This window comes from Uloborus diversus, chromosome 2 (genome assembly GCF_026930045.1).
Source record: "Uloborus diversus isolate 005 chromosome 2, Udiv.v.3.1, whole genome shotgun sequence".
Classification (NCBI taxonomy): Eukaryota; Metazoa; Arthropoda; class Arachnida; order Araneae; family Uloboridae; genus Uloborus; species Uloborus diversus.
In genome coordinates this window covers 75,272,273-75,291,311 of record NC_072732.1, presented here as the reverse complement: position 1 = coordinate 75,291,311, position 19,039 = coordinate 75,272,273, and the positions used below count along the sequence as shown (strand labels likewise).

The 19,039-nt window shown below is 31.6% G+C and overlaps 1 protein-coding gene across 1 annotated transcript in view; it reads left to right on the top strand.

The window, feature by feature from the left end:
• LOC129217106 (dnaJ homolog subfamily C member 1-like) overlaps positions 1-18,460 on the top strand; it is a 51,815-nt gene extending 33,355 nt beyond the window's left edge. Inside the window, exons 5-11 of the mRNA XM_054851353.1 lie at positions 1,083-1,201; positions 5,731-5,870; positions 6,639-6,772; positions 7,293-7,424; positions 8,151-8,217; positions 17,151-17,428; positions 18,247-18,460. Of these exons, the coding sequence (XP_054707328.1) occupies positions 1,083-1,201; positions 5,731-5,870; positions 6,639-6,772; positions 7,293-7,424; positions 8,151-8,217; positions 17,151-17,428; positions 18,247-18,315 (939 nt within the window). The 3' untranslated portion in view covers positions 18,316-18,460. The remainder of the gene's footprint in view (positions 1-1,082; positions 1,202-5,730; positions 5,871-6,638; positions 6,773-7,292; positions 7,425-8,150; positions 8,218-17,150; positions 17,429-18,246) is intronic.
• Positions 18,461-19,039: the final 579 nt, after the last annotated feature.

Here is a 19,039-nt window from a genome sequence, read left to right as displayed (position 1 = left end):
TAAGGGGGGATAAATTAATTTAATTATTTCATTATTATACTTAATATCATTATTGCATTAAAAAATTTAAATAACTTCTCTAAAACATACATAAATTTTTGTACTGTTTTTTTAAAAAAAAGAACACAAAATACACAAAAGCATATTTGAATCAAAGCATTTTTGTTTGCTAAAGAAGTTGTACTGGAGTCAGAATTGGCAGAATACATTTAACCCACTGGTTCCGAATTCAAGGGAACGCAATATTGCGATTCTTCCCTTAATTTTTCTTAGATGGAGCAATAACTAACATTTAAAAAAAAAAAAATAAATGTGTGTAACCTTACCTATGAGAGTCATTTCGATCCAGAAAGCTATTTGCCAAATAATAAATTTCTTTTTCAGCTTATAAAAAAATGCAAAATGAAAGAAATTAGTGAGTTTCTTGGCAAAACCATAATAGTAATGGAAACAGCATGTATTATCAAAATATTATCTCAACCATATCATGGTTTTAAGAACAAATCAGCAACTGCTTTGGAATTTGCAAAGAAAGTTTCTGAATTCTTCAATGAAATCTATATGTTATGAAACTATGAACTTCTTAATTACACAGTATTTTATAGTTATAGCAAATTAATCACTAAAGTTGCAAATTAGGTATGAGTTTATTTATAATAACCTTTCCCTGGTGTTATAATCATTATGACAATGTTCCTAATGAAAACCACTTCTTTTATAGCATCTCGGTGAAATTATATAGGTTTTAATATTTAATTGGCTTGAAATGTAAAAGATGTTTTATGTCCATATTCAAAGTATATTATATTTATGTACGTAAAAGTGGATTAATTGGTCTTTAGGGATTCTAGAAAAACACTTGAAAAAAAAGTCATGAAAATTTTATTATGAAACATTGTATGTGTGTGTGCTGGGGAGGGATGGGGGCTCACTTTTGAATGTTCAGACCCCCTTCAAAAATTATTTCTGTATCGCCCCTTTGGATTACTGATTATGTGTATCAACAAATGTTTGATATTTTTGAATGCATGTTTGTTAATTAAAAGGCTGTTAATTAAAATTTATTTGATTATTCATCTTAGGAGGAAGTTGTACTGTCCAAAATAAGGAAAAAAAATAAAAATCAGAGAAAAATGAAAAATTCCACTTTAAATGAAGATGCTACTGTTTCGGAAGTTTTGTCAACTCTGCAAAAACCAAGGTAAAGATGGTTTAATTTTTACATGTTATAAATTAATTGCTGTGACACTTAATACAAGTAAAGGGGGGGGGGAGAGGAAATGCTATTTTAATATTATTTTCCATCTTATTTCCTTAAGCTTTTTAAAATTATTTTTGATAAATCATGATTCAAAATGATGTTTTGTTATATAACGAGTGAAAAGTAATTCAGCAGATGTTGTGTCGTAAACTTATGTGAAAGTCTAATTCTATTGTTTATTGCTGGTGCTCTCATTAATGATCTAAGCATTTTAGAGAAAACCGAGTGTTGTTCCTTGTTAAGAACTATTTGATTTCCAAGGAGTATAAGACTAATTTATCTTAAAAAGTGGAGCAGTTCGTTTAAATGATGGTTTCTTTAATGGCTTTAAATTAGTTGATGATTTATGCCAAGAAGTTAATGTTCTAATCCTTTTTATTTTATGTTATATTTTTATTTATATTTTTTTTACTGGTTGCAGTTGAACAGTATCATTTTGGATTCCTGCCATGTGGTCATTTTCCTGCAAGTTTTTTTTTTTCATTTATTGTCAAAACATTTAATTAATAATCAGCTATGCTAATCATAATGCAGGGATGCTCATGAAGGATAGGGCCAGGGCACAGACTGCCCTGTTGAAATTTTTAAAGGGAAACTTTTAGGGTTTTTTTTTTTTTTTTTTTGAGGGGGAGGGTGTCTTATTCTTTGAAGGTGCTCTGTAGTATTTGAGCGGGTACACCATCGTCCTTGTTGTTAGATTTAGGCTTCTACATAATTATAGCAGTATTGAACTTTTTTAAAGATGGTATTAGTAAAGGTTTTGTATTTTTTTCCTATTTATGGCATAAAAAGCTTTTTTTGTTTATTATAAAAGTTATAATTTTGTTGACAACAACCAGGGTTCGTAAGCTCCTTCAAAACTCCTCCAATACTCCTTCATTTAGGAAATTTTTTGAAGGGCCCTTCAAACTTCTTCAATTTGTTTTTAACTCCTTCAAAACTCCTTCTTTTTTAGTTCAAGGCTACATAATCTTCCTCTATGACAGTCATTTAAAATACTTCATATAACACTAACAGTGAACCAAACTTCAACAAAATAAAATCTGATAGTTTTTACATCACACTTCTGTAATAACGTTTGCTACACTTTTTTCTGGTGAAGACTAGACTTTCTGATGACGATGAATTCACAAGCTAGCGTTTTTTTACTGTGCTATACCAAAAAAAAAATGTAAATGGCCTAATTGATCTATTTGGTAAACCCACCTAGCATATAAATTGATTTCATGGACACTTCATGGCACTCCTCACTTCTTCCTACGGCACAGCACCCAGTTAGAGAACATAGTAAAAAGGGGGAAAGGTGAGACAGGTTCATAAAATTGTGACAAGGGGATGAGAAGGGGTGATAAAAAGCGACATCACACAGTTATTATAGCAGTATGTTTGTGAAAAATATGACATGTAACAAGAGAAGGAGGAAGGTGAGTGTGACACTTTGTGACCAAAGGGAAAGGGGGCAAATAGGTAGAAAAAAACTTTTCATTTAAGGACAGCCCAAAAGTACTCCTTCAAAATCTCATTTTAGTCCTTAAAAACTCCTTAAAAACTCCTCCATTTTATTTCTGAAATTGAGTACGAGCCCTGAGTCTTTTGTTGACTATCTTCTAATCTTTTTAGGTTTTCAAAATGTATATTTAAACATTTGTTAAAAGCATTATCACTGAATGTGTGCAAAAGTGTGTTTCATTATTTGGAATAAAGACAAAGTATTTTGAAATAATATTTTTTTTACTGAATTAAACATGATTTTGCTGCTAAAGTGGTTTGATGTGAATGATTGCTCAGGAAGATTCAAAGAATTAATTAAATAATACACTGTTTTTACTTTCTTCTATATCTAATATATAGAAGAAAGTATTGGATTCGTGCAAATTTTCGAATTTCGAATTTTGACGGATTCGAACGTTTTAAGGTGTGCTGAGTCCATTTCGACTATTTTTGGAAAATGTCTGTCTGTCTGTGTGTGTGTGTGTATGTGTGTGTGTGTGTCACGTCTGTGTGTGACCAGTTTTTTGTGGCCGCTCTACAGCAAAAACTACTGCATGAAATTGAACGAAATTTGGTACACATATGTGCCCCTATGTGAACTTGTGCCCATTGGTTTTTGGCACGAATTCCTCCAAGGGGGGTGGAGCAATGGGACGTTTTTTGAGTTACGCATGCTTGCTATTCCTCAGGAAGTAACTGGCGGAATCAAACAAAATTTGGTCCATATGTTGCCCCTAACAGGAGCAGGTGCTGATTCAATTTTGGTGTCAATAGCTCAAACGGGGGTTGAGTTATAGAACGTTTTTTTGTCGTCAATTGTGACCGCTGTATCTCAAGAAATAACGAACGGAATCAAACAAAATTTTTTTGACAAGTAGCTCTTAGTGGGTATAAGACCTGATATTATTTTGGTGTCAACAGCTAAAAAGGGGGGGTAGCGCAATCGCCCGTTCTTTTTTTCCATTGTGAGTGCCCTATCTCAAGAAGTAATGCTACGTTCTGGTTGAAATTTGGAATATATGTGAATCCATACGTAAACAGGCTTTGGTTCAATTTTGACTCCAATCGCTCCAAGAGGTGTTGATTTTTTTTTTTTTTTTTTGCGAATAAAAATAGTTTTATTAATGCAACAATAAGAAAGATAAATCGTAATAGATTGTCGTCTGCGTATTTCTCGTGATTTTAATTGTATGGAAATGATCAGAAATATTATCTCAATGATTTAAAATTTTTAACTGTTGCCATCTTATGTTTGTTAATAAATAAAATATTTGTAATTAATTCAAGTAAGGCTTTTAAAGTAACTTTCAATTTTCGCTCTTTGTTTTGTTTTTACAATAATTCAAACATTGGGATGGTCGTCAAGTTTTTGCATGTGTAATTTTGTTTTTGTTAGGAATATTGCTTCCTTGTCAAGCATGGGGAGGGATCAGAAAAAGGAAAAATATAGAAGAAAGTTTCGTGATGGCCACAACATACTAGTTTAGTATTTAGCAAACAACTATTAACTTTATTTGAAGAAGTCTTACAGAAACATAGCCTACCTGGTAAAAATAGTTTATATTTTAGAAGTACAGCATAGATAAAATTTGAAGAATATACACATAATGTTTCTAAAACTGTCCGCCAATAGCATTTGCTGAAATATAAGTCTGTTAAAAACTTTTCTTTCCCCATAAATTATGATGAAATCAGTATGTAGCCACAACAATGTCTTCTATTGAATCAGTTTATAAGTCATCAGCTGTACCAGCACGCTGCTGATCGTGCTAAAACATTCTGCAGCCAGCTTGAAGAAGATATGTCAAGGAAGTTCTTTGGATGCTAAACGCGTATAATTTTTGTTTTTAATACTATGACTTTAAGAAATGTCTCACCATTACTTGCTTTTTCTTAGGAGGCTGTGGCATTTTTATTTTGATTATTGTTGCAACCAAGGGCAAAAAATGTTTATAATAAAAATTTCAGAAAATATTGTTTAGAAATATCCCTTTAGAAATAAACTGTATTGCTTTGAAAACAATTAATATGCATACACATGTCGTCACCTCAGAGCAACTGTGGGATATCTTACTGTTGTTCCTGGGATTAGATGTCTTACTGTTGCTCTGAGGCGACGATGTGCTAAAAAGAAATTTATTTAAAACATAAGCTGCAAATCTTTTCACAATATTACTACCAGGACTTCCAAGGATAAATACAAAAAGTGGAAAAACTATTAAATGTAAGAGAAGAAATAAATCTTAGTGCAAATAAGTCATTTAAATGCAAAAAAAAAAAAAAGAAAAAAAATGAATTTAGACATAAACAATTATTTCACTCAATGTAATTACTTGACGGAATATGAATTATGTATTAACAAAAATTTTAATAATTCAAAGGAGATTGAAATTTTCAATTGATGAGAAACTGTAGTTAAAATACAGAAATCAAAAGAACAGTAGAAATCTCAGATTCACAGAAACTAATTTAAATCATTAACAAAAAGTTTAACAAAAACACAATGACAAAAAATGCATTTAATGTAAATTTATAGCAGAATTATTACATAAATAACTTATCTGACTACCAAAAGATCAAGCAAAACACATCGCTTGCACTGCTCGGTTTTCGGATTACGGAACATATACTTGTAGCAGCAATATTTTCAATTCATTAGCTATTTTTTAAAGTGAAAGTTTGAAATATTACTTACTTTCATTTTTTATGAAATTAAGTAGTAACCTTAATGCACTACTAAATGCTTTATACCTGGATGATTTTGATATTTTTCATTGACAGCCAACAATTTCAGAAATTTTTCATGCCCAAAGCCCTATATTCTTTTTCGTGATCCCCTCCCCCAAAAATAGTAGTCTGTATCTGCTGCATATTGTACTATAATTTTTTTTAACATTTTAATTTAACAGTATGATATAAGCTTACTCATTCAACTAACAATATTTCAATGAATGTCAATATATGTTATTCTTTTTCAGGTGTCAGGATTTGTTTCCAGTTCAGTTGTTTTACTTTTTTATACATGTAATAAAGTCATCCCCATCTTACATAGCATCCTGTCGGAACTATTTTAAAGTTCAAAGACCTGAGCCTGAAGAAGAGGAAGAGGAAGTGCAAGGTATCAGATTTAATGATTTCCTTTATGAATTATCTTATCACCAAAATGGTTCTAAAGTTACTTAACCATTAGGAGTTGTAAAATAATAAATATTTTATCTGCTGAAAAGTATCCAAAAGGTTTAAAATATATAGTTTTAATTCTTTTTTAGTTAATTTTGTGTTTAGAATTTTTACACAAAAAAGCGAAATCATTTTGAGTATTGATACAGTAGATTTGGTTTTCCAGAATAAATTGCTAATAGAAAGTCCCAGGTAACCAACATCCTAGTTAAATCAATACATGTTTATGAAATCAAAAGAGAAAGTACATTGTCACAGACATTATTTAAATAACTGAAAAATTTAATTCGTTGCTGAAAGAAAACTAAAGTAGTCTGGTGCATTTTTTCGATGACCAACCGCTGAATGGTGTGGCTTAGATTTAATATGATTATTTTTTAAAAGATGCATTTGTTGTCTTCATTGTGGAAATCAAGAAATGTTTTGCTTGTGTTAGCTTAGAATGTACCACTTAGCTTCATTTTCACATAATTTTTTCGCACTCTGTTTTCCCGAGAGCGTTGGTTCTTTCCCTCTGCATCATTCATGGTCATTCAATACTTTGTGTTATAGTAAACCGTCATCTTCATTTAAATAAGGCAACACACCATTGCTTCTCATTGTGTCACTCTGTGTCATGTAAGACATTTAAGAGTGTATGCATTGTTTTTAAATTCTTCTCCTTTTAGTTATCTTGTTTAATAGTATTTTTCTAATGAATTTTTAGAAATACGTGTGAGGCCCAGGAAGCAAGTAAAGCCAAAAGTACCTGATTATTCTAGTATAACTTCATATGAAAGTTCTGATAATGAAAGAACAAATGGCCAAGCAGTTGTAGAGAAAGAAAGCTTGGAATCAAAAGTGAGTTTGATTTAACAGATATACAATGTTAACTAATATGTTTACTATGATATTATGGCAGAAGGTAGATAGAATATTTTAATTTACTATTAAGACTGTAAAAATTTAAAAAGTTCAAAAAAATTTGAGATTTTCAAACTGTGCTGAAAGGCTTAAATAAATCAGGAAGTTGATTTCTTGTTAAGAGTGATTTTGCATTTTTAATTTACTTTTAAATCTGAGCAAGAATAATTTGTTAAAAATAAATTTTTTGCATAAAATTATTTTTATTGAAAAATTGAACTAACGATTAGTATATTACTGTAAAAGGGATTTGTTTTACTGTATTGAATAAGGAAAAATAATTCACATCTTTATGGGTGTGGGCGAAAAGAAAAAAAAAATAGTGCCTGAAATATACTTTATTGGAGTAACATGAAGTAAACTGATTATATTTAAACATGTTTCGTTTTATGAACATTTTAATTGGTATGTAGTGACTAACTACTTAACATTTGTTTTTTTAAATATTTTTGTGTAGAAAACATGGTCGATGGAATCTTTGACTGAGAACCAAGTTTTAGAATTTAAGAAAGCTATGAAAAAATTTCCGAATGGAACTTTACAACGATGGGAAAAAGTTGCTGCTTATTTAAATTGTTCAGTTCCAGAGGTAAGATTTCTTTAATGATGAACCTGAGGTTCAATTAAATTTTTTATCTATTAATTTCTATCCTAAAAACTTTTTGCACAAAAGGCCATGTTTTCCTTTCCTCAGCGTCCATTGATTGAAAAAAAAAGGAAAAAGGTTCTTTGCATGATGAACAAAGTAGTTGCATATTATGTAGTGCAAAATTTATTTAACATACATGATATCAAAAGAGAATTATCTTAATTTCTGCTACATAGGCAAAATTCTTTTTTTTTTAATCAAAGATTTACTAAACTGTGTGATAATGAAGTACTCTCAATTGTTATAAAGAATGTATCAATGCTTCCAAAAGGAAAAAAAAAATTCCAAAAATGGCGATTTTGCTGACAAAAGCATTTTGGTTCAGCTTCCAAGCAAAATGGGTTAAAAAATATAGTTTGTTTGGTGCAACTAGCAGCAGAAGAAAAACTCAAAAATTCCAAAAGGTGTTTCAGCGTTCAGTAAACCCAAAAAGTAATGCTATTTTCAACCTTCTAATTCATGTTTCTTTGTGGCTAAATTCCTAGATCCTTCTTTTAATTGTTAAAAGGATGACAGTTGAAAATTATAGTAAAGCCACTCCATTTATTAATTGAAGCTGATAAAAAAAGTTAATTTTTATCCCATGTATTTTTGAGAGAGTAACCTGTACTTATTGTTTTTTTTTCTTCTTTTCTTTGTTGTTTTATTATCATTTTTGAATTTTAGGTTGTCACTATGGTTAAGCAGATGAAGAATCAGCAGTATTCTCAGCATATACCACTTTCAATGCAAGGTAAAATATACATTCTTATTCTGAGTCACATTTTTAATAACATACAGTATTGTTTTGAACAAGGAACAATCTTTAATATTTATCCTTGCTATAATTTCTTTAATATTTTTCCTTGCTATGGTATAAAACAGAGCTGTCAACTGCTACGATAAAATCGTAGTTTCTATGAATTACAGCTTTAAACTACGATGCTATAAAAGCGGGTCCAAAAACTGATTTTCAGATTTTTAAATTTATAACTTTAAAAGCACACACAGAAAAAAAAAAGCAAAAGAAAATGAAGGAAAAAAAACAGCATGAAAACTAATCCAGTAAGTTCAGAAAATCAAACTTCTAAACGTGTGCTGACGGTCTCTGTGCAACAAGCATTGCTTTTCGAAAGTTGCATGGTGTAAAGATGGATCGGTTTTTAGATCGCGACGCTAATCCAGTCATTGAATCTTTGGCAAAAAAGCAGAAAAACTGAAAAAAATTCATGAAGAATATAATTTTTTAAAAATTCTGTATTAATATTTTCTGTATCATACTTGAAAGTTGTTAAGTATCACTGTTTTTGTTCTTTATGCTGTTGAAAATTCGTCACTGTTTAAATCGGCGGCAACAGCCACGCCCCCCCCCCCCCCCCCCCCTCCCCCCCCCCCGCATAATGCTGCTACGATTTTGGATTTTCAAAAGTTGGCAGCTCTGGTTTAAAATATAAAAATACATTGTTTTGGGTATGGATTTTTCTTATGAAGTCGTTTATAGATCAGCAAATAAAGTTATAATGTTTACTAAAATCTCATCTTACGTGACTTAATGCTTTTATCATAAAAGCAGCAGTGCAACCTCATAGTATTTTCCAGTTTTTATTATTTGGAAACATAAGAATATAGGATAACTTAAGGAGGATAACTTAATAAAAACCATTGAGAGCTTTGATTATTCATAAATATTTTCTTTTATATTAGTCAACATTTTCTTCTCCTGCATGCACCAGAAATTTCAATTCATTCTATTTAAAATAAGTTGCAAGATGCTGCTGTAACATGTATAATTTATAATTTACCATTCCTCTTAAACTGAAGGTCATTACGAAATTATTAAATTTTACCTAATGAATAGTATCTCCTACTTATCTTTCTACAATGTAGAGGTTTATGTTTCAAGCTCAGAGCATTAATTAGTAACTTTAGGGAGCAGGTATTAATATTGGCTTAGGGGGGGGGGGAAAACGCTGCGGCAAAGATCCCAAGTCACATGCATCAAGTAGGGCAGATGGAAGATTTCTTCCAATACATTACCTTAAAATGTATCACTTGACTTCAGATCCTTGCTTCAAGAATAGAAAGATTCACTCTCTCCATCTTTTATCTCTTCTCAATGGTATTAAGAGAGGTGGAGGCTGGGAGGCAAGGGCGGATCGAGAAAATGTTCAAGGAGGTGGTGATTGTTTTTTACTCTTTACTTTTTTGAACTTCAATTTCTGAAACCTTTCGAAGAAGTGTACTGAATCCCATCGCTTACCCTTATGTAATCAAGGATGTCCTACAGTTGTGTTTCTTTCAAAAACTAGCCAAGGTGAGCCTTTGAACTTATCATCTAAGATTGTCTAAAATTAAGATTTTGGAACTTAAATTTCGAAAAAAATTCTGTACAAAGTTCTGGTCCTTATCCATAGAGTAATAAGAGATGGGCTGTGATTGCATTTTCAAAACTTCAATTCCAGAAGAATTCCGATGAAGAGCCCCCCTCCCCCCCTTCTTATAATACTATTGAAGATTATGTAAAGTTGCATAGTTGGAATTTTAATATCGAAACTATGCCTGACAAAAGTTCCTGTATCTCATGTCAAGGAGGGGGCGATCGCTTCCATTGCCTATCCCTTGTATCCATCCCTGCTGGGAAGGGTTTGGGAGGATCACTCTGCAATCCTGTAACGCAATGTGTAAATTCTCATTGCCCTCTAAATCTATTTTTCATTTCTTTTACATTATTAAGTCAAATCTGCAGAATTTTTATTTGTTGAAATTTTTGTTGTTATGTAAATTATTTCTATGGCATTAAGTAATCAAAAATTGCATATTACTTTGAATTTCCTTTTTATTTATAAAATTTCATTTGTATTTATTGGTATGCAGTGATGTATACTGTTTCTTTTTTACGTATTCTTAAAACAAAAAGTATATATCTTGTTTTTTTAATCTATTATTTCAATTGAAGTTTTATAGAGTGTAACTTCATACTGTCGGATAATTCATTGAAAATTTGATGGTTTTCACACTATGTAACATTCACAAATGTGTATAGAACATTCAACACTAAGCCACAAGAATGCTTTCATCGAGCTAAGAGTTATAGATTTTTAGGTGTCCAGCTAAAATTTTAAAAGCACTTCTTTTTTTTTGCTAGAAATTTTTTTTCTCACTTTCACAAGCGAATCCTATCCATGAAAATTTAAACCTCACATTTTTAGTTCACAGAATTTTAGCTTGCAAAATCACTGTTATCTTCATTTTCCCGAAAATTATGGCTCAGGAAAATAAGTACTTACACAGTAGTGAAACCTCACTTAACGGACACCCCTTTAAAGCAGACACCTCTCTTTACGGACAGTTTCTTTGGTTCCTGTCCCTTTTCTATGGTTAAGCCATTAAAAGTCCCCTCATTAAAGCGGACACTCACTCAACTGGACATGGACACAACATTTCTTGTAAAAAAGCTCTTTCTTCTCTCATTAAAGCGGACACCAATGGACAATTTCAGCAAATCTGTCTATCACCGATTGACAGTTTCAGCAAATCTGTCTATTTCTCCTTGGGGAAAAAAATAGAGAGAGATTTATTGAACATAGATTGGGATTAACTTCCAACACAGGACTTGTTCAATAATTGACACAAAGATAACCAGAGATAACAATTAGCAACACCATAAAAGTTATTTACCCCATTCCCAAAATGCATATCCAGTTCAGAATCTGCCTGGAAAAACCCTGCTGAGGTGGAAAATGAATGTAGAAATGTTTGGGGGTAAGGAGTAGGGTTTCCAATCCCGCAATCCCAATCCTGAATCTTGTGGGATCTCGCAGGATTTTTAGCGGGATTGGTCCCTCGGATTTCTTTTGCAATCCCGCGGATTCCTAATCCTGCATTTTTTTTCCAGTCAAGTGTTTTCCAGCTTTTGCCGTTCATAAAACGATTATTTTCACCAGCATCATTTGAAGTTTGAATCTTCTTCCTCGTATAGCTGCAAGAAGAGCAAGTAAAACTGTGTCTCATATGACCAACAACGGATTTACCATTTCAGAACACAATAAAAATAGAGTATATTTTTCTGAGAATGAATTGGTATAACCATTCAAAGTTTAAATTTTCATACTTTCAGCAATTGAGAAAATGTGTAAAACTTATAAGCATTTTAAAAACCATAACTAAAATTTAAAATCCACTAAATTAGGTTTAAAAAAATAGAGAAAGTGTATTGCATATTCTGAAACCTGCTGAGTAACCTGAATGCAATGTTTGATCACTTCTGTAAGCTTTAGTAATACACTTAAAACCTAAGAGTTACAAAAAGTGCGCTCCAAAGAAGATAGCAATGAAAAATCTGACATTATTTATGTATTTGGTACGACTTTAGAAGGGGTGAGAGGAACTTGTATGAAACATAGGATAAATCTCATGACATGCAATAAGTTAAGCTGCTCAGGGGCATGCACAGAAATTTTGGACCCCGTTAAAAATAATTTTTACTGGCCCCCCTTCATTTTATTTAACCCTATATTTCACACATGATTTTAAAAATATCGAGCCCCTTTCAGCTTTGAGCCTGGGCCAACAGGTTTCCCTTCTCCCCCTCCCCCCTCTGTGCGCGCCCCTGAATCTGTTCATGATTTTGAATTCCTCTTTAAAGTTAGAGATAAAATTAGCAAAGTTCGAAGAAGCAAAGTAGCGAAGAAGAACACTTTTACTGAGACTGCAACTTGGTGAAATGGTGAAATCAAGCAGTATTCACTTCTTACTATAATGAATCAAATTCACAAAAACAGTGAACAACGTTAATGAAGCAACAAAGGTATTATCAATGTAAGTTAAATTTGATAGAGTAACACTTATCCAACAGACATCCTTTTTGTCCGAAATTTGCAGTTCTTGATCACAAACCTAGTATAAGAAAAGAAAAGTCTATTTCAAAAGGTGATGAAGTTAATGCGGATCTTTATCTCACTGTCCACAATTTCTTAATTTTAGTAAAACCAATTCCAGTGGAGCCAAAGCACGTCTTTTCATCAAGTGCATTGTTTTTAAAGTAAAAACCCTTTACCAACCCATACGAGCAACACACTTTTGCTTATCAAACGATAATTGCTAAATAATAGGCTCTGACTTTGTAGTGCTTTACAATTGTTGTACATAATTCAAGAAGACCACTAATTCATGTAATAAAAGCAATCCATCCTAAAAAATACAACTTTTTCTCTTTGTCACAAAAATTTAATTTTTTGAAGAATAAAATCAATCTGGCGGGATCCTGCGGGATTGGCACTTTACAATTCAGAAATGCCGGCAGGACTGAATTCGGTGCGGGATTGGAAACCCTAATAGGGAGTACATTTTAGGCTCATGGGGACAGCTCGGATTTCAAAAAATGTAGCTGTTGGTTATTGAGTGTGGCTTTAGTGAACAAGCCACATGGTACACTGCCGAATGCCTTATCTTTCCCATGAGTAATTAAACTATCCGCCATGTGGTCTTCAGAGTTTACAAAAGAATAGGTGATTTATCTATATCTTTTTAAGTTTTATTACTGCGGTCTTTGCTGTTCTTCATTGGCGCTTTTTAATAAACGGGGCTGATGGTTGAGAAGTGATGCATACTTGATTCCAGCTATTGACAGTTTATTTTGAAGGGAAAAAGAATGCTGAAAATTTGTGAATGGAAATAATGGGGGATCATTGCCAAAGAAAGTTGAGGTAGAGCAACTTCCTTGGAAGAATTTTTTCATTTTAAGAGTTTTTGGAATAAGTTTTGCGTTTGACTCTGTAGTCTAGTGTGTCCTTATTTGCATCGACGTTGGAAAAAATGCCTGGGAAAGCTTCAACTTAAAAAAAAAAAAAATGAAGTGCTCAAATATCACAAAAGTGAAAAATGTGGTGTAAGAGAATTAGCAGAGCACATTAACGTAGGGAAAACACAAGCGGCAGAAATTGTGAAAAACAGAGAAAAGTTAATGAAAGCTTGTTGCAAGAATGGAAACAGCAAGCAGTACAGAGTGTCATCTGAAAAGGGACCTTCATATCAAATTAATAAATGCATGTTCGAATGGTTTTGCCAAGTGCAAAGCAATCAAGTTCCTGTGTCAGGACCAATGCTGCAAACAAAAGCACTAGAAGCTGCACAGCGTCTTGGAGTGAAATATTTTAAAGCGTCGAATGGATGGCTCGAAGGATTTCAGAAGAGACATTCTGTTTCTTTTAATGCAATAAGTGGAGAGTCCGCTACTATAAATCCAGAAACGGTAAATGAATGAATCGAGAAACTGTCATCCATAATTAAAGACTATGAGCCCGAAAATATTTTAAATGCCTATGAAACAGGGCTTTTTTACGTGCATTACCTGAAAAAACCATGTGCTTTAAAGGTGAAAAATGTCATGCTGGCAAAATGGCAAAAGAGCGTTTAACGTTCTTTCTGTGCTCTAGTATGGACGCTGTTAAAGAGCAACCCTTAATTATAGGAAAAGAGGCAAAGCCAAGATGCTTTAAAGGTATGAATCTGCAAAAACTTGACTTTCAATGGAAAGCGAACAGAAAAACCTGGAAGATCACGGATTTAATGACTGAATGTCTAATGAAATTAAATGAAAAAATGAAACGTTAGAAGTGCAAAGTTCTTCTTTTTCTGAACAATGCGACCTCTCATCCAAATGTGAAACTGACCAATGTCAAGAATGTTTTTTTTCCTCCAAATGTTACGTCCCTCTGCCACCCTTTGGATCAAGGTATCATAAAAAACTTCAAAGTGTTGTAGTTTCACACTTCAAAGTAGTGCAAGCTCGGTAAAAATCGATGTCTTACAGTCATCTTCATGGATAAATGCAGTGTGGCAAAAAGTCAAGGCGACTACAATTACCAGCTGTTTTCTAAAAGCTGGATTCAAAAAAGGTCTACCTGTTGCTGAAGAAAAAACAGTAAATGACAAAGAACCCATTAATGATTTAACAATCAATACGCCTCACTGGTGAAAATGTTTTAATTGTTGATGAATTTGCTGGCATTGATAGAGATATTGAATGTGAAATAAATTCCTTAGAAATGGAAGAGATAGTTGAAAGCATAACACATAACAAAACCGAAAATGAAGGAGAAGAAGACGATGATCCTCAGATAGTGGTGGAAGTATCTTCTTCAGAAATAAAAATTAGAAGCTTACTTGATGCTCAAATATACATTGATGAGCTAAGACATTTTTACACCGAAAGAGATGATGAAATAGGGGTAAAATTAACACAAGAACTTAAAATTTATCATGAAGATATGATGAGCAAAAGCTATTCAAAACAAACTTCAATTTGATCGTTTTTTACGAAAATGACATAGATATGTTTTTGTACTTTCTCTGTGTATTTTAAAGTATTTTATTTCTTGAAAATCTTGAATTAAAGCATATGTAACACTTATTACATTTCGTTACTTTTCTGTAATTACAAGCATATAACTTTTGATCTCAGAGTAAGTTTTCTTTTAAGAAGTGTCACTAATTATTCTGTAATAAGTAGATTATTTAAAAACTTGTTTTTTATTTCCCTTCCGTGTCCCTCGGAAAGTGCACACCCCTTTAAACCGGACAATATTTATGTCCCCATAGGTGTCCGTAATAGAAAGGTTTTACTACTTGGTTTTGGTTCACTCTTTATTAACTTTTGAAATATTGTATCACTATTAAGAATAAAACAGTCTTGTTTTGCTTCAGAAATATATATTTTGATTTGCTTTCCACTTTACCACTTCCATCACAAAATAACGATAAAAAGATTTATTCAGAAAATGGATTTGAAAAATTATTTATATAGTGTCTTGAAATTGGAACTTAAAATCTGGTCATCTTAGTGTAAGACATACTTAAGATTGGGATAGAAATCCAGAAGTAAATCAAAACTAAAAACGGAAAGAAAAAGTAGTATTTTGTAAAAAACTCAATGATATAATCAGTGATGGTTCACATTTCTAAAATTACATTTCAAATGCATGAAAATGATCGAAATGAACATAAATGGAACATGAACAATGAATGTTTGAAATGAATTCTAAATATTAATTTCTAACAAAATAATACAGAGGGTTCGAAAATATCATGATATTTTCGAAAATATTGAAAATATCTGATACTTTGATATATATCGGATATTTTGATATATATCCGATAGTTTCAATCATCACAAACTAGCCTTGAAAATAGTAAATACACATCCTCAATTCTTACTCTTTATTTTCTTATATTATTACAATATATGGACTTAAAATAAAAATTTCTTCTATTATTTACTTCTAATATTTCATTTTATATTTTAATCAATTTTAATGGAGTTAATTTAGCATTAGCTGTTTTACTTATTTTTCTTCTGTTAGCTACTTTTACAGTTATATGATTCAGAAATAAAACATATACATTAGTCGGTACACAGTCAATAAGACATTTTCTTTAGATCTGACCAACATTTAATATTTCATTAGGCACTTTTAATGTGAATTAAAAAAGTTACATTACTCATAATTTTATGAATATAAAATGCAAGTAAAAAAGGAATATTATATTACTTTGTTACATTAATGATGTATTAATACATCATAAAAACATAGTACATAACTTTTTGGTTATTTTTAATAATAAATGAGCAATTTTACTGTGATTAATATAATTCAATACGGTAGTTGAAAAAATAAATATCGAAATTATCAAAATATCATGATATTTTCAAAATAAATATCATGGTATATATCATGATATATATCGACTGATATATACGGCGAACCCTGAATACATTTGTAACCTTTTTAAATTATTTTGATAAAATAGCCTTATATTTCTCTTAAGCATGACTATTTCTCAGAACATGTTTTTTTATTTCTTGATTTATCAAAGTCAGTCTGGTTTTAATCAAAACTAATTTTAGTGATTGCTTTGCTCTACAAAGTTTCCCTTTTAAGCTGTGTCTTATACCTTTTCTAAAAAATTCATAATGCTGAAAACACATGGTAGTTGCAACCAGTGCTGTTGTTGGAAAGAAATGTTTTGTTTCAAAAATGAAATGAATGAGAAGACTCACCGAAGGAAACGGAGGCTTGAAGCCAATTTACATAACATCTCTATAATTTTTACGGTTGAAACCCAAACATTTCAGAGTACAGGATCCTCCTGCATTCCTCCACAACTTCAGCACTGGTTGTGCTTTTATATTATTATCAGTTAGTAGTGGTGCTTTCTATCGGGGTAGTTCAGGAAAAATGCAATACATTCGGAACCAAAATTAGTTATGAAAACTCTGTACGGATGGAAAATTTTATACCATCCTAGAAAACTCAAGACAAATGGTCACTTTATTTTACATGCTTGAAAATTTGATCTTTCAGACTGAAAATTCATAAACTACCTTTGCATTTCTTGTAAACTAAAAAAAAAGTTTCTTCTCTATAATTGCTGAAATATTAAATAAGTTTAAAATTGTGAGAAGAAAAGTTTGAATTAGGAAAATGTGCATTTTGATCTATTCAAAGTAGTCTATTTACGTTGAATGTAAGGAAAAAACTTAAACCTTTGGTTGACAGGCAAACTCCTCAAACAAATTGATATACCACTTTAAGTGTACTCAGACTTGCTTCTTAGAGAGTTTGGCTAGATTTCTCAATTGATATATTTAAGTTTTATAATTATTTAACGAATAAATCTCTCAAACAGGTGTGACTGGTACTGAAAATGAGAATTTTGGTTCTGAATTTTATGAGAATAAGGATGTCAAACATGAAACTTCTGGCAATCATGTTTTTGAAAATGGTATATTAAATGAAGTGCCTGAAGTTGAATCAAAACAAAACAGAAACGAATGCAACTCTAAGCCTGAGAAGATATGGAAGCAAGAAGAACAGCAAGCTTTAGAAATAGCTTTACAAAAGTATCCTAAAGACACACCAGCCCGCTGGGACAAGATATCTGATTTTGTTTCAACTAAATCAAAGGTTTGATATTAAGTTTCTAATTTCTGAACTTTGATTAACCAATTAGTTTTAATTTTTAGATGTACTATCATTTTGTTTAATATACTAAATCTGGATGGTATAGACTGGGCCTTTGAATAAAATTATAATTTTATTCAAAGAAGGCATCGGAAAAGCATAAGTAGTGATGTGAATAAACCAAGTTACATGGTAGTTAAAAAGACTCAGTCTAAAAACTAAATAAAACAAAGCTCATTGTTTATTCCTTCTGGCATAGAATAGATAGAGTAAATAAATATACTCAAACACTTGGCTTCTAGATGTACTGAGAAGGAAATGATGGAGCATTTAAGTGCACCAATGGGTTTTTTAGCTTTAAAATGCATTTGCCAAATGACTACTTTTTGCTTCAACTTTAACTACAAACATAAGACATGTTTTGGTAGATTTAAGAATTAGCATATTAAGTAATTTAGTGAATATTATTCTCAACTGTGACTGTGACTTTGGTTGTATTAATTTTTGTGCTAATTTAAAAACTTGTCATTCCAAATATATATATTGTTCCAATTACATTTGAATTTCAAAATTCCATCACTTGTTTATTAGATTTAAAAAAAAAAAAAAACTTCAATTGCAATGTCTGTAAAATTTCTTAATAAGTTTTTTTTTTAAATAATTTTTCCCTGTTTGATCATAGTTGTAAATATTTGAATAATTAATATATAATGCAAATATTATTAGTCAATAACTAATGTTCATCTTTTAAGGTGCTGTTTATATTTTCTTTTAAAAATATTTCTTATTGATGTAGTAAACATTTGAATATTTTCTTATAGGAGGAATGCGTAGAGCGGTTCAAAATACTTGTACAACAAGTTAAGAAAAGGAAAGACAAAGCAGTTTAACTTTGAAGATGTAAAAAGTATTAATTGCAGCTACATGTCCACATTTCCACTCTTGATATGCTTATGTACATATGTATTTATTACTTTAACTAAAGTGTTTTTTCTTGTAAAAAAGGTTGAATTTCAAATAAAATATCTCAGATAATTTTAATAAGACCCTTTATAATATTTGATAAATATACTATGAATTGTGCATTGTTTTAATGGTTAAAGCACATTTTCATTATTGTCTTGTACTAGCTAGGCTGTCACTTTAGGGTGCTCTGCTTCACTTTCCCAACTGTACCGCAATTTGGTGTGAAGTCCGACTTCCACAGTACACACATGCTATAAGGACCCGTTTATATAGCCCAGTCAATGAAGGGAAAAAAAAAAGCTTTGTCACAACTAATTTAGGGAAAGCTTAATTTTTGCAGGATGTTAGCAAATAAAGAATACACTAAAAAACCACAAAGTCCCGACCCCTACCCCTCATGCTTTTCCCCCACCCCTCCGAAACATTGCAATAGCAGTGCTATGATTATACACTTTTTGTGTCGCAACTAATTAGGGGAAAACTGAATTTTGGCAAGATGTTAGTACATAAAGTAAACACTAAAAAAACCACGAAGTCCCGACCCTTCCCCACCTCTTGCCCCCTCCCCCACCTGCTCCGAAACACTGCAAGAGCAGTACTATGATTATAACCTTTTTGTGTCGCAACTAATTAAGAGAAAGCTGAATT